Source organism: Hypanus sabinus, chromosome 6 (assembly GCF_030144855.1).
Source record: "Hypanus sabinus isolate sHypSab1 chromosome 6, sHypSab1.hap1, whole genome shotgun sequence".
NCBI lineage: Eukaryota > Metazoa > Chordata > Chondrichthyes > Myliobatiformes > Dasyatidae > Hypanus > Hypanus sabinus.
In genome coordinates, this window is record NC_082711.1 from 68,157,040 (window position 1) to 68,172,537 (window position 15,498).

The 15,498-nt window shown below is 40.2% G+C and overlaps 1 protein-coding gene across 1 annotated transcript in view; it reads left to right on the forward strand.

The window, feature by feature from the left end:
- The first annotated feature begins 324 nt into the window (after positions 1-324).
- Positions 325-15,498, forward strand: part of LOC132395560 (raftlin-like) — a 90,705-nt gene continuing 75,531 nt past the window's right edge. The window contains exons 1-2 of the mRNA XM_059972349.1: positions 325-761; positions 6,069-6,231. Of these exons, the coding sequence (XP_059828332.1) occupies positions 6,084-6,231 (148 nt within the window). The 5' untranslated portion in view covers positions 325-761; positions 6,069-6,083. The remainder of the gene's footprint in view (positions 762-6,068; positions 6,232-15,498) is intronic.

Sequence of the window (15,498 nt, forward strand, 5' to 3'; positions counted from 1 at the left end):
TTTGAAGCGAACAGATCTTTCCATTGTTTTATTTAAACACAACTTCATTTAGTCACAGATTGTTCCAGGAGTGGTTTGCCTCTTTAACAGTCTCTTCCGCAGATCGGACGTAAGGAGTTCAGCCTTAGGGGATTGTTTTGGGTCTTAAAATATGAATTTCATTGAAGGGTGAAGTCAGCATGCTGGCTGCCCCATCTGGCTGCTGAACTGGAGCTCACACCCGCTTCCGAGAGTTAGACGTTTGTAATTCATTCTTGGCCGATGTTCTGTCTTTCACCTCACTATCAGGTCCCTTAATTCAGGGATCTTTATGGGACTGTGACTGGTATGCGTGTCGCCTTCACGCTGTTATGATTGGAGCAGTAAAGGAGAAGGGGTAAAAACATAAAACAGTGAACTGTTACAGGATGTGGTTTCACTGAACACGCAGCATTGAAGATTAAAATTTTTGATGCATGACGTTTTCAGCAGCAAAAAGGAAGTTAACGGATAATTTTAGACCAAAATGCTTCAATTGTAAAATTGGTATAAGAATCAGACCAGTCTGGTCACCTCTTATGCTGTTTGGAACAGTGCTTTGTTGCACTCTGCCTTTTCGAGTTATTTCTTACTCGTAAAGCTCATCTCAGTTTCCTTGAGGGCCAGGAACTTCCAATCCTGAAATGAGAGAATCTTTAATTGTGGTGGCATTTTGATCGCCGGCAACTCTTGAAAAGACTGCTGGCTTGCTTGAAATAATTTTCGTAGCAAGCATTCCTCAGGTAAATTATTCAATAATTATTTGTGTGCTTGAATGTATGTGTTGATGGTTTAATATTAGTTGCACTCTGTGCTCTCAGTTTAGGTGCTAATGCTGAAGGAGTTAAAGCTTTGACACAATAAACAGCATTTTATTTCGCCTTTAGAATTTTTTTTCCCATTCTTAATTTGCTTGTTTCATTTAACTATCACAGGAAGCATGTTACTATGCAGCTACGAATCTGCCGAGAGTGCTCTTTTTAACTATCTGTTGACCAAAATCATTTATAAACGTGTTAAAAACAATCAGGGGTTACTGTATTAAATGTTGCTGATTCTCATGATAGATGGAGATCACTTCATAATTAAAATGCAAATACAAATTTGTATTTGTTACATCATTGTATATTAAATATAAAGAGCACCAGCCTTCAAATAGTTAAACATTCATAAATAATTATATAATAATAAAAAGTACAATTCTTTTGACAACTATTGACTATATAATTAGTTGCAATTATATAATTAAAATTAATTCCCAGGTTGACATCTTTGATTTTCAACAGATATTTTAAGTTTTATTAGTCATTTTCTTACAGCTTCTTAAAATTATTTGAGAAGCACAACATAGTTAATATTCTTTAAGAATTTTTGTGTAACAATGCTGTAGGGGAATTCTCTGTTAAAAATTCATTGTACTTGAGGCCAGTCTTTTACATGCTGACAGAATCTTGCAGAGAACTCTCAGAAAAAAACAGCTGGCAGTTGTTAACAAAACTACAAATATAGCTGATAACAGAGCCTACTAAGACCATTACTCAATCCATTATGTATTTGGTGGTAAGGATTCTACCACATAGGCATCTTAACAATATCTGTAGTACCTTCTTTTGTATGAACTGATGTTTTGGTTATTTGAGTGACAGTACATTTCTTCTTGAGAAGTATGTAAACAAATTCAGTGAAACCAAGTTTGTAAATAGGATGAAAAAGAAATGCCTTAAATGTGAGACCAGGGCCAACTAATTGTGCTGTGGGCTCAGCTGAATAAAATAATCTTTAAGGAGGCTGGCTGTGAATTCCCGCTAACATATTCCAATTAAACCCATAAATATAACTGACCTAATTGGCAGCAAAATATGGAAATTGGGAGTAAAATTACAAAGCTGAACTTCCTTATAAGTTAAGCTTAAGAAAAGAAAGAGTGGTTTTAAAATGATAAACATGTGCAATGATTTAGGTCTGGAGAAGGGTTTAGAAATGATAACAGAATCAATACAGCACATCAGTCATCCATCAGAGATACCCTGAAATAACACAGGCTGACTGTGAATGAAGTCAGTACAGTACTTAGTCTCTTGCTATTGAAACTGCTGAATTCTTCCCATCATGTCATTACAAGAATCACCCCTTGTAATAATGATCAGTGAGGCACAGAGAATCCGTAGTTACCAACAAGTAACTTTTATTGATTCAACTAAAAGCACATGGGTTCACAAACTGTCTCTGTGTGCACCATTCTAGAATTCCCTGACAGTCCATGAACAATCAATGAAGAGAAAAGGATATTCCCCAGGAAAAGAGTCTTCGCTGGCTAGGCGTTCCTTGTGGTCCCGATCTCCACGTGTCTGTTGAGTCCTCTTTATCTGCGATGGTTGGTCTCTTGCTGCTGGAGAGTTATTGCCCCTGTGTATTTGGAGGTCCTGAGTCTTATACGTTTCCTCATCAATTGAACGATTGGATCTCCATCCCATTGGCTCAAGGTCACCTGACCTACCTGGGTCACCTTCTTACTGGTCATTGTACGGGGCTACAGCCAACATTGTTTCATGGCTCTGCCCACTCCAGCCCTGTGTATTTGTGTCCAAACACTCTGACTGGTCCAAACCAGTTAAATGAGGCAACCCAGACAGAGTCTAACGAGATTACAAATTGCAGGTCTGGAATTTTACAGAACAGGTAGCTACTCCTTTGAGAATGGTCTCGGGTATATCGCTCTGATGAGATTGTCCCAGAGCAAGGATCAGTTCAGAGTCCATTCCCTTTACATAACAAATGGCTATTTGTTTGAGAATGGTCTTGGGTTTACCTGAAGCCTTCTGTATCCACATGCAGTTGCTCTGATAAGATTATCCAAGAGCAAGAAACTGTTCAGAGTCCACTAAATGGGGCAAACAAAGTAACTTGTCTGCTTCCCCATCCTTGATCAGACTGCAGTTTCTTCTGGTCAACAATACACTATCTTAAAAACAACATAGACATAAGGGCACAATTTAACCGTATTTCCTAGGCAAGAACTACTCCTTCAAGTTACTAACCTGTTGGGAAGATGCACAGGATCCTCATTTTCCCAATTTGTAACAATTGCATAGCCAACAGGATTGTATTTCTCTTATGCTAATTGAGAATCTCCTCCGTGACTTAAGTTTCTGTCAGAAGCCTTTTAGATAAGTTTATATTACTGCAGGAGGAGGAGTGCTTTAGCATGTCAGTGAGGTCCAGTGGTTAAAATTGTTGCATCCTCATACCTTCATTTAACTCTTAACACCTATTCTGCCTTTCTATGCGATTGGCTTTATTGGAATATATTTTGGGATGCTTATTCCCCATTGCGTGAAAGTACGTTTTGACTTCATTTCTGCATGATCCGGATCCCCAGTTTATCATGAGAACAAATAGTTTATGTAAATCCACCACAATGAATAACACTATTTTAATCACCTCAATCAGATTACATCCTCACCTTCTCAAGTAAAGGTAACACAAGGAACTCCTATGCAGTCAGTCTTAGAGTAAACTCTAACAAGAGCTTGGGGAATCTGTCGCTGTCATTTAGAATCACAGCCAGTTTCCACCCATCCTTACTGGATTATATGTAAAATATGTGATGTGATAGTGCATTTGAATAATATTTATTTGATTCTATCACTGAGATGGAATGTTTGTCAAAAAAAAAACATAAAAGCAATCAGTGTAGAATGTAGTTTATCCTAGCTGACTTTCTCACAATCAAAGAAATATAGTTTTATTATCTCCTTTAAACAATTTAGATTTCTCTAAGCTGTAATTGCAATGTGAATGCAATTATAAGTAATTAAGGCAAAATATTGTAGTTCGTGGAAGACAGACGTAAAAACAAAATGCTGGAAATTCTTAAGCGGTGAGGCAGCATCAATGCAGAGAGAAACAAAGTTAGTGTTACAGATTAATTGTAAATCTTGACTTGCATAGATCAATGGGTTAATCGGAGTTCTCAGATTTCCCATTAATTTTATCCAAAGTATTTCAACACTTAAAGAGTTAAAATGTTCTATTTTTAAATGAAGAAAACCTCTTCTCCAGTACAGTTTTAATTATACCTATTTATTATTTATTCGGGATATATACCATAGAATCTCTGTTAAAATGGAAGAACTGTTGACAACAAAAACTGAAATGCTGGAAATATCAGCACGTATAAGAGAATATTGGGTTAACTTGGCAATCTATGATTTTATGTTTAAAATTCAGTGTAGTGGATTCCAGTTAATTGGGATACATTGGGACCAGTACATCTCAGCCCAATTAAGTTACCCTAATTAACTGAAGTTTCATGGAATTAGTTAAGTATAAAAAAGACAAACTACCATTTAACTGAGTAACAAATTATGTATTTAAATGAAATATGGAACAAATTAGGACACTACCAATGCTACTACAATACTATAAAACTGTACGTTAGTTCCTAATAGTCATTGAAAGAGGAATTCATTCAGTTTACGCTGATGTGTATGGCAAGTCCTGAGAGGGGCAGCACCTCAGGTGAAGGGGCTTGTCATGATCATTCTGGAGTAACTCACTCACTTTTGGTCCTTACAGAACACTCAGCCTTCACCCTGGATCTAAATAGCTGTTTGCATGTGACAGCAGCCACACTCCAGTAAACCGCTTCGACAGAAGGGTCAAACAAGTTGAGGGTAGCCAGTGGGTTGCATGTCCTGTTGAAATAGGGACATGCTTGTCCTAGTATATGAAGTCAGCTCCAGTGGACTAGATGGATGAGATCAATAGTGCGATCCAATGGCCAAGAAAATGGTTCTGCAACACTTTGTGGATAGCAAAGGCTATGATGACTACTCGTATCACTGGATCCAGACTTCCGAGGTTGTGAGAGTGGAACTGTTCCAGTGTAATGGCTTTTCCACTTAAAAATTGTCTCATGGAGGTTCACTGTCATCATCAGATACGACAAACAACTAACATATTCTTTTTGATTGGTTGTACGTGAACAAAAGTAGCGCAGACACCTAATGCAGTTATGCTTTGAACAACTGCATCCTGCAAATCTTCATTTTCATTGTAACATCCAAGATGATTGGTGATATCTTCAAATTCTTTGTAGTTTCTAACTTGTTGAAGTAGTAAAATAATTTCATTTTCACTGCCAGCCATTTCTCCAAGCTTGGATAATTGAAACCACAGTGAGCAAAAACAATTCTAAATTGTCTTGCTTACTGCTATTTCTCACCAACTATCAGCGACAAAAATCACTGCTTTTTGAACACAAACACGCGCAACTGAGGCTGTTTAAAAACTTTGCTCTGAGCACAGTATAGTGTCTTACAGCCACACAAGTTCATGCGACTGGCACTAATTGGAAACTGTTCAGCAACAGTTTTCTGTCAATAAGTGGCACAATGTCCCAAATAAAGGAAAGGAATCCCAGCTACCTTTTTAATTAGTTTTTGTTCTTTAAGAGTTGTCCTAAATAAGTGGCTGCCCTAAGTAACTGATGGACCTATTAAACAGAATCCACTGGATTTTCAAAAGTTGTAACCATTTCTTGACAAAAAGATTTATTAGGTATTTACAGATTAATATCAAAAATATTAACAAAGAACCAGATCAACTTTCTGGTTTGTGATTTAAGAGGTCCAAGGTTAAGGTAGGAATACTATTTTAAATATTTGGTAGCAGTAAAGAATGAAGGTCAACTGATGTGATTGTGTTCCAGTTATATTATATGACTTCAGATTCATTTTACTCTTGTACAAGTGATGTACAGTTAAAGAATGTTAGTAGTTTAAGAGAAAATCAAATGTGGAAAATGTTTCATAATGGAATGATTGTATAGTTAATGCTTGTAAATATTTCCATGATGCCAGCTGTTTTGTTAAGGATAAGATTTAAAGAACAAAGCAAATGTGACATCTGTAATAAATAGAATTCATAGAGTTAGCAGCATATTTATGTGATTAAGATTTATTAAGTTTTTCAGAGATTTCTGAGGGTGTCATTTGTTGATGCTGTGCTGTTAATTCTATCACTCCCTGTACACTTCTATTTTATAGTAGCAACTGAAAAAAATGGGCTGTGGCTTACCAAAGCTGGAAAAATCCGATGAAAACAGCCCTGGCAAAATCTATTCAACACTTAAAAGACCACAAGTGGAAACTAAAGTGGACATAGCCTATGAATATAAGCTTTTGGATTTCACTGTAGCAGCAGAGGGTGGTAAGTGGTACTTATGTTCTTAATATTACAAAGCAAAGCTGTGAATTGGGATCCCACATCTAATTATATTCACTTTGAAGAGATATTCTTAATTGAGTATTCTCCTGACTCATCTGTAAAATTGTAAAGATCTAAACTGGAACAGTAAAGTGATTATCCTACTGTCAATGTAGCATGTAGGCATCTCTCAATATGCGTCATATTACCTTCTTTCGGGTGGTCACCCATTGGTGTTAGTCTTGGAGTCATATGTGTAACGCTGAGCTATATCGGCTCGTACCTATATAGGGGAGATCCTGTCCCTGCCCAACCTTGTCTCATGGTTGCATCGGTTGCTGTGCAATGCCAGCTGATACGTCCTCAAACATCAATCATCAGCCAGCATACAATGTACATTTTACAAATTACACTTTATAAATCTTACTTGGTCTATGAGATTAATAAAGATACAATACAAAAAGGAATGAATGGAAACAGAAAAAAGGCGCCAGACTTATCAAAGTTCAGTTTCTTCGTGCACACACGGTTGGAGCTCGGGACCTTCCTCCTTCCCCTGTGATCCGCTCTGACCCCACGACTCGTAGCTTGGGACCACCCGAAGTAATCGACCAGAGCACTCCCAGCACGTCTGTCTTCCTCTCGATCTCCCCTCTGACTGTCCACCAAAACCCCTGTTTCCCAGCCATATGAGACAGCGTATCACCCCAAAAGAAGAATAACATGGATACCCATTGGTTCATTCGCTCTCTTATCAATAGGATAACCCAAACAAACGGCAGTGAGAGAGCTTTCTCAGCATTTAACATAACCAAGAAGCCATTTTAATTAACATACGCAGTAACACAAAGAAGAAACCCCTTATATATGGAAATACAGCAAATAGGTCCTATGGCCTAACAAGTCCCCACTGAACATCCATCATTACGCTAATCCTGTCCTAACCCATTTTATCCTCTCTGTATTCTCATCAACTCTCCCAGATTCTACCCTCATCGACACACATTAGAGCTGATTTACAGTGGAAAACTAACTCACCAACACAAACATTTTTGGGAGGTTGGAGGAGACTGGAGCACTCGGGGGAACCCAGATGGTTTGAGGGAGAACATCCAGACTTTCTGCTGGTAGCAGAAACTGGAGAAAGAAATGTGATTGTGTATGATCGTGAAATATACTTAACATGCCAACGAGGTAGAAGGTAACAACCTTCTGTGGGCAGTTTAAATTCATCTGTGCAGAAGATGTGTATGCGCACACATGCACACACCTTAGACGGAACACTGTTCCGAAAAGCCAACTGACCTCTTAATTTACAGTTTCCAAAGACATAAATTAGTTCCTGCAATTAATGTAGCAACATTTGTTTCTGGAAACCTGTACTGTCAGGCTCCTTGGCCACTACACTTCCCAAACCCACTCCCTTAAATCTTGGAATCAATGAATGAAGACAATATCTAAGGAACAAGAGAACTGATGCCCAGTCACACTAGCGTGTATTATTTCTTCTTGATCCATTCACATTGTAAAAGCACTTACCATCCCACTGTTTTGTCAGATAATGCAATCCTTTTCAAGTGTCTGTCCAATTCCTTTTCAAGAATTGCATCAAATATCAATACTTTGCTATTGATTAAAATGAATTTGGTAAAACATTGCCAGATAAGGGAAGAAATATCCTTCATTTTAATTTCACTCCTAATATAACAATATTCTGTAACTACATGACACTTCATATATCAAAAGCATAAAATATGAAACAACCAAAAATCTTTCACAGTATTTAGCTTAAGAAAACAGACTGTTTCTATTTGTTTAAATCTTAAAATAACTGATAATCAAGAATCCCATGGGGAAAATCTCCAAGAAGGAAAAAAAGTCTGCTAAAATCTTTATTTACCCTCCTTGATGATAAACCAAAATATCCAGGATATGTTTCTCACATCATTATCAACATAGCTCAGCCTAACAGGTCGATTCTGCAGTTGCCATTTTCAAAAAGTCCAGACTGCAGGACAACATGCAATCATCTGTGCCCATGTTTTATTTCCAACCTTAATCCATGAGCAACTAATGATAGGACTGAATCAAAACAAGTTTTGGATCAAAGTATTCAGAAGCTTAACAACAACCTACTGTACCTTTTGAATGAGGCTTTTTAGCCCAGTGTTGGATCCTGGCAGTTCAATTTACTCAGTTCCATTCCTCTTCTTTCTTTTTGCTTGCAGACTGCTTCCCCCGCCCCCCCCCCCCCCTCCCCCATGTGCCTGTCCCAGTTCTCATGGTTGTCTCTATTTCCACTGTCCCTACAGACAGTGGGTCCAACATCATAACCTCTTCATCAATGAATAAAGATTTTCCTTCATCCTTCCAGTGATTTGCCCATGCTATAAATCAGTTTCCAGATCTTGAACAATTTGTTGATTGGAATTGCTCTCCCTTTACCCTATCTAGACCTAGTTGAGTACACATACACCAAAATTCCTCTTAATCTTCTATGCTCCAAGAAAAATCACCCCAGTTCTCCAGATTAACTTCATAGCTGAAATTCTACATCCCTGGAAACATTCTTTTAAATCTTTTCTGCATCCTTACTAAATGTTTACTAAGTGTTGACCAGAATTGGATGCAATACTCGAGTTGTGGTCTAACCAATATTTTATAATGTTTCAACTTAACCACTATGCTCTGTGCCTGTTTATGAAGCTCAGGATCCTACAAATTTTATTAACCATTCTTGCAAAACACCTTGATGATTTAAAACATTTTGACCTAATTAAACATAGGCCCCTTTGTTTCTGTACATTTTTAAACTATGCACTATTCAGCCAATATTCTACCTCAGCCTCTATTCTGCTAAACTGCTTCACCACTATTTTCTGCAGATGTATTTTTGATTTTGACTAGTTAATCAGCAGGTTATGCAGAAAATCCATATGGGCATCATCTACTCCATTGTCTTCATTAATTTCAACTGCTACCTCATTAAAAAATTCAAACAGTTTAGTTGAACAGGAGACACGAGGGACTGCTGATACTTGCATATGGAGTAAAGGAGCTGGAGGAACTCAGCAGGTCAGGCAGCATCTATAGAAGGAGATAGATAATAGTCAATGTTCTGGATCCAAACCCTTCCTCAGGTCTGGAGAGAAAGGGTGGAGATAGCCAGTATGTAAAAGTCAGGGAAGGGGTGGAGCAAGAACTAGTGAGTGACAGTTGGATCTAGAAGAGGAGATAGTCGATGAGGGAGAATGGAAAATGAGGATGATGTGAGGTTATAATAGAAATGAGAAAGGACTGAAGATGATGGAATGTGGAGCATGGAATAAAGGGAGGGAGGTGGGGAGGGAAACCAGTGGGAGGAGTTATGGATAATGAGCAGGTGGAGAGGGTGTGGGAGGGATAGGGATAGGGTACTGGGAGCCAAATGGATCGGGGTAGACAGAAAGAGAAAAGGGAACTTAATTCAATTTGCTACATTCTGGGGGTCAAGTTCTGTTGGCTCCATTTGAATCCACTTAATGTTTGAATTAACTCTCTGACTTTATGCTCATTGTTTAAGTAAGCCTGATTTACAGCACCTTTTGTTTAGAAATTCAGCTATGCAACCACTGATTTCAGAGTCAGGCAAATGAAAATTGCAACTTCTCAGACTAAAACATGGGTTACCTAGTCCAACTATGCCAGGTTGGTCTGGGCACTTCCAGTTGCAAACTGTGCTTGAGCAGATGAGCTACTTTTATGCAGGTATAAACCGTGACACAATTCATAATGTAACCGTCACATTGTGTGTGGCAGGAAGAAAGGTCACCTTGGTCTTTGGCTCATCCACTGCTGGTTACCCACAACACAGCTATTGGTTCTACAGCTGTGCTATTTATGAAGGAACTCACTCAGCAATCTCAAAACAATGCTAAATACCTAACTCTGATGGATCCCTTTTCAATTTCTTGCTTATTGGTTCTCTTTATGACACCCTTCAACTCTTCTTTCATTAATACCTTTCACACTTGCCTCAAGCTCTCTCAAACTGATAACCACTGACCACTCAACATCCACTCCACACCAATGAGCAATTCCTAATTCACTTACTCAACACCCCACTACTGCTGATTGTACTCCACAATTAGGGACATGTGGTTAGAGAGTCATACAGCCTGTCTTGTCAATGCTAATCTGCACCAATCCCTCTTGCCCATATTAGGAATGGATCCTCCAGTGCTTTGCCTACATAAGTGCCTGTTTAGATGCCTCTCAGAGTGATTTTACCACCTCCTATGGCAGTACATTACAGGTATTAACCACCCTAGGTCTAAAAAAATCTTCCTCCCAAGGACTCCTATAATTCTCTTCAATTTCACCTTTAAACTATGCTCTCCTTTTTTTTCCCACCACCTTCAACAAGATCCTACCACTGACCATATCTTCACCTCTGTCCCTCACACCCTCGACTTTCCACACGAATCCCCCTTGTCCATTCGTCCCTCCACACTAATCTCCCTCGTGGCACTTACCCCTGCTAGCAGCAGGAGTGCTACACCTGCCTATTCACCTCCTCCCTCACCTCCATTCAGGACCCCAAGCAGTCCTCCCAGGTGAGCAACACTCCACCTGCGATTCCGTTGATGTTGTCTGCAGTATCCAGTGTTCCTCCTCTATACTGTTAGGACCTTTTCGTAGATTGGAGACTGCTTTTTCAAACACCTCTGCTCCAACCACAAAAAACAGGATTTCCTGGAGCCCAACCATTTTAATTCCAAATCTCATTCCTGTTCTGATGTGTCAGTCCATGGTCTTCTCTACTTCCGTGATGGTGCCAACTCTCAGGTTGGAGCAGCAACACCTCATGTTATGTCTGGGTCACCTGCAACCTGATGATATGAGCAATGATTTCTGCAACTTCTGTTAATTTCCCCCCTCCCCTTCCTTCTTCTTTAGTTCCTCACTCTGGCTTACCTCTCTTCTCCTCACCTCCCTATCTCACCTCCCCCGGTGCCTCTCTTCCTTCCCTTTCTCCTGTGGTCCACTCTCCTCTCCTATCAATTACCTTTGTCTCTAGCCCTTTAACTATTCCACCTCTCACCTCCCAGATTCTTACTTCATACCCCATCCCCCACCCACCTGGATTCACCTATCATCTACTAGCTTGTCCTCCTGCCATCCCCACCTTCTTATTCTAGCACCTTCCCCTTCTTTTCCAGTCCTGGTGAAGGGCCTTGGCCCAAAGCGTCAACTGTTTATTCATTTTCATAGATGCTGCCTGACCTGCTGAGTTCCTCCAGCATTGTGTGTGAGTTGTTCCCGTTTTTGCTATCTCGACTGTAGGAAAAAACATTCTGTGTATCAACCCTATCTGTGCCATTCATAGTTGTATATATTTCCGTCAGGTCACCCCTCAGTCTGCTTTGATCCAGGAAAAATAAGTCCAGCCTATCCTATTTCCACCAACTCTCCACCAACAACACATGCGGCTTATGGCAAGCTCTGCACCCTATCGCAGACTTCAAAGCTGAGTACATTGGTGCTGCTGACATCGCTGCCACTCTCCCAGATGAGCTAAATCTTTTTTACGCTCAATTTAATGTCGCCAACACTGAGTCCCTGAGGAAAGCTGCCAAAGTGGTCTGCACCTTGGTCATCTCTGAGGCTGAGGTACTCAGGTGTAGCCAATGAGTGGACAGTCGCAAGGCTGCGGGACCGGACGGCATCCCAGGGTGACTACTCAGGATGTGTGCAGCACAATTGGCGGGTGTGTTTACAGACATTTTTAATCTCTCCCTCTTCCAGTGTAGAGTGCCTCCTGCTTCAAAACATCCACTATTGTCCCTGTACCAAAAAAGACCAAGGTAAGATGTCTGACCGACTGGTGTCCTGTCACACTCACCTCAATAATAAGCAAATACTTTGAGAGACTGGTCAAGGACTACATCTACTGCATGCTACCACGCACACTGGACCCTTACAATTTGCCTACTGACACAACCAATTGACGGATGACACAATAGCCACAGCTCTACACACAGTCCTTGCACGTCTGGAGAAGAAGGATGCTTATGTGAGAATGCTGTCTTGGAGAACAGTTCAGCATTCAACACCATAATTCCCTTCAGGCTTGACAGGAAGCTCAGAGACCTTGGCCTTCACCCTGCCTTGTGCATCTGAATCCTGGACTTCCTGTCAGATCGCCAGCAGGTTGGTTCCCTCAGCTCTGCCCCTCTGACCCTCAACACAGGAGGCCTTCAGGGCTGTGTCCGAAGCCCCTTCCTTTACTCTTTGTATACCCACCACTGTGTCGCCACCCACAGCTCCAATCTTAATTAAATTTGCTGACGATGCTACATTGATCGGCCTAATCTCAAAAAGTAACGAGGCAGCCTACAGAGAAGAAATCATCACCCTGACACGGTGTCAAGAGAAAAACCTCTCCCTCAACGTCGTAAAAACAAACGAGCTGGTTGTGGATTACAGGAGGAATGGAGACAGGCTAACCCCTATTGACATTAATGGATTGACACTGAGGATCTCACGTGATCTGTACATACTGGCTGTGGTTTAAAAAGTACAACAGTGCCTCTTTCACCTCAGATGACTGAAGAAGTTTGGCATGAGTCCCAGATCCTAAGGACTTTTCTCAGGTGTACAATTGAGAGCATCCTGACTGGCTGCATCACTGCCTGGTATGGGACCTGTATTTCCCTCAATTGCAGGACTCCGTGGAGAGTGGTGCGGACAGCCCAGCGCATCTGTGGATGTGAACTTCCCACTATTCAGGACATTTACAGAGACAGGTGCATAAAAAGGGCCTGAAAGATCATTGGAGACCTGAGTCACCCCAACCACAAACTGTTCCAGCTGCTACTATCTGGAAAATGGTACTGCAGCATTAAAGCCAGGACCAACAAGCTCCAGGACAGCTTCTTCCTCCGGGTCAACAGGCTGATTAATTCACACTGATACTTCTAAGTTATATTGACTGTTCTGTTGTATATCTTACTGTACATACTATTTATTACAAATTACTATAATTTGCACATTGCACATACAGATGGATGAGTAACAAAGATTTTTACTCTTCATATATGTGAAGAATGTAAGAGATAAAGTCAATTCAAATCAACTGTCCCCATAATTGAAGTCTTCAGTCAGGGCAATATTATGGTGAATCTCCTCCGTACTCACTCTAACGCAAACCCATCCTTCTTCTGGTGTAGTGACCAGAACTACACACAATACTTAAGGAGCAGCTTAACCAATACTCTGTAACATTGCAACACAATATACCAATTCTTATATTATAGGCCCAACCTTCTTCACCACCTTATGCGTTTGAGTTGCCACTTTCAGGAAACTGTGGATGTAAACACCAAGATCTCTCTGTTCATCAATATTTTTAGTGCCATCCTTTATGATGTGTATGTCAGGATTAAATTCCATTTGCTAACCCACTGCCCATTTCTCCAACTGATCTATATGCTGCTATAGTATTATAAAAACTTTCATGTTAATTACAACACCACTAACTTTTGTGTCAACCACATATTTACCAGTCAGTCCTCCTAGATTCTCAACCAAGCCATTAATTTATTGACCTCAGTCTGGTCTCTTGATCAGCAGTCACGGGCCCCACCATCGTCGATCATCAACAGTTGAGCCTTCATAACTCCTGTTCTGATCCACTGCTCTCCTTCTAATCCTGGAGATCTCCCCTCTCTGATTCCCCTAGACCATGCCTTGTTCTTGCCTTTGTGCTCTGGATTGTTAGAATTCTAAGGCCAATTTAGCAGTGCCCAATGCCTTTGGCCTTGGATGCTGCTAAATATCCAAATGCTTAACCTATTACTAAACCTCTAATGGCAAGACACATTATGACCGGCTGGCACATCCCTACACATGCCGAGGAAATTCTAAGCATTGGAATTGGAATTGAAGCTAATTTATTACTGTTATATATATATATGAGATATGGTGAAAAGCTTGCCTTGCAGACTGTTGACATAGGTCAAATCATTATACAGTGTATTGAGATAGTACAAGCTAAAAGAATAACAGAATGCAGAATAAACTGCAGCTGCAACAGAAGAAAGTGCCACAGTTGCAGAGAAAGTGCAACTCACGTGGACAATAAGGTGCAAGATCACAATGAGGTAGCTTGTGAGGTTGATACTCCTTCTTATCGAATTGTTCCAAAGTTTTCAATATAGAGCAGATTAGAGGCTGCCCTTGAGCCTTGTGATCTGTGGTTTCAGGCTTTTGTATGTTCTGCTTGATGAGAGAAGGGAGAAAAGAGAATGTCTGGTGTGGATGGTATCTGATTATGTTAGCTTCTTTAATGAGGCAGCAAGAAGTGCAGGCAGAGTCCATGGACGGGAGACTGATTTCCATGTTCTGAGCTGTGACCACAACTGTCTTCAGTTCCTTTTGATCACAGGCAGAGCAGTGGCCGTAATGAGCCATTATACATCCAGATAAGATGCTTTCTATGGTGTATTAATAAAAAAATGTTGAGGGTCAATGGGGACATGCAAATTGCTTAAACCTCCTGAGGAAGTAGAGGTGTTGGTGATCTTTCTTGGTATCTATGTGGCTGAACCATGACAGGCTATTAGTGATATTCACTCCCAGGAACTTGAAGCTCTCAACCCTCTCTGTCTCAGCCCTGTTGATGTAAACACGAGCCTGTACACCACTTCCTGAAGTCAATGACCTGCTCTCATGTTTTGCTGACATTGAGGGAAAGGTTATTATCATGACATATGCTACTAAATACTAAGATGCATCATTATTTGAGGATTGGCTCACTATGTTGGTATCATCATTTACAAACCCCATTTCCAGAAAAGTTGGGATATTTTCCAAAATGCAATAAAAACAAAAAAAGACCACATTCTGCACGGGCTACAACAGAGTGGCTTTGTAGACACAGAGTGTGCTTGACTGGCCTGCTGCCAGTCCAGATCTATTTCCTATTGAAAATGTATGGCGCATCATGAAGTGGAGAATCAGACAATGGAGACCACGGACTGTTGAGCAGCTGAAGTCTTATATCAAGCAAGAATGGACAAAATTTCCAATTGCAAATCTACTCCAATTAGTATCCTCAGTTCCAAAACAATTAAAAAGTGTTATTAAAAGGAAAGGTGATGTAACACAATGGTAAGCATGCCTCTATCCCAACTTTTGTTGAGTGTGTTGCAGCCATCAAATTCTAAATTTGTGTATATTTACAAAATACAATTAAGTTGGTCAGTAAAACGATTGAAAATCTTTTCT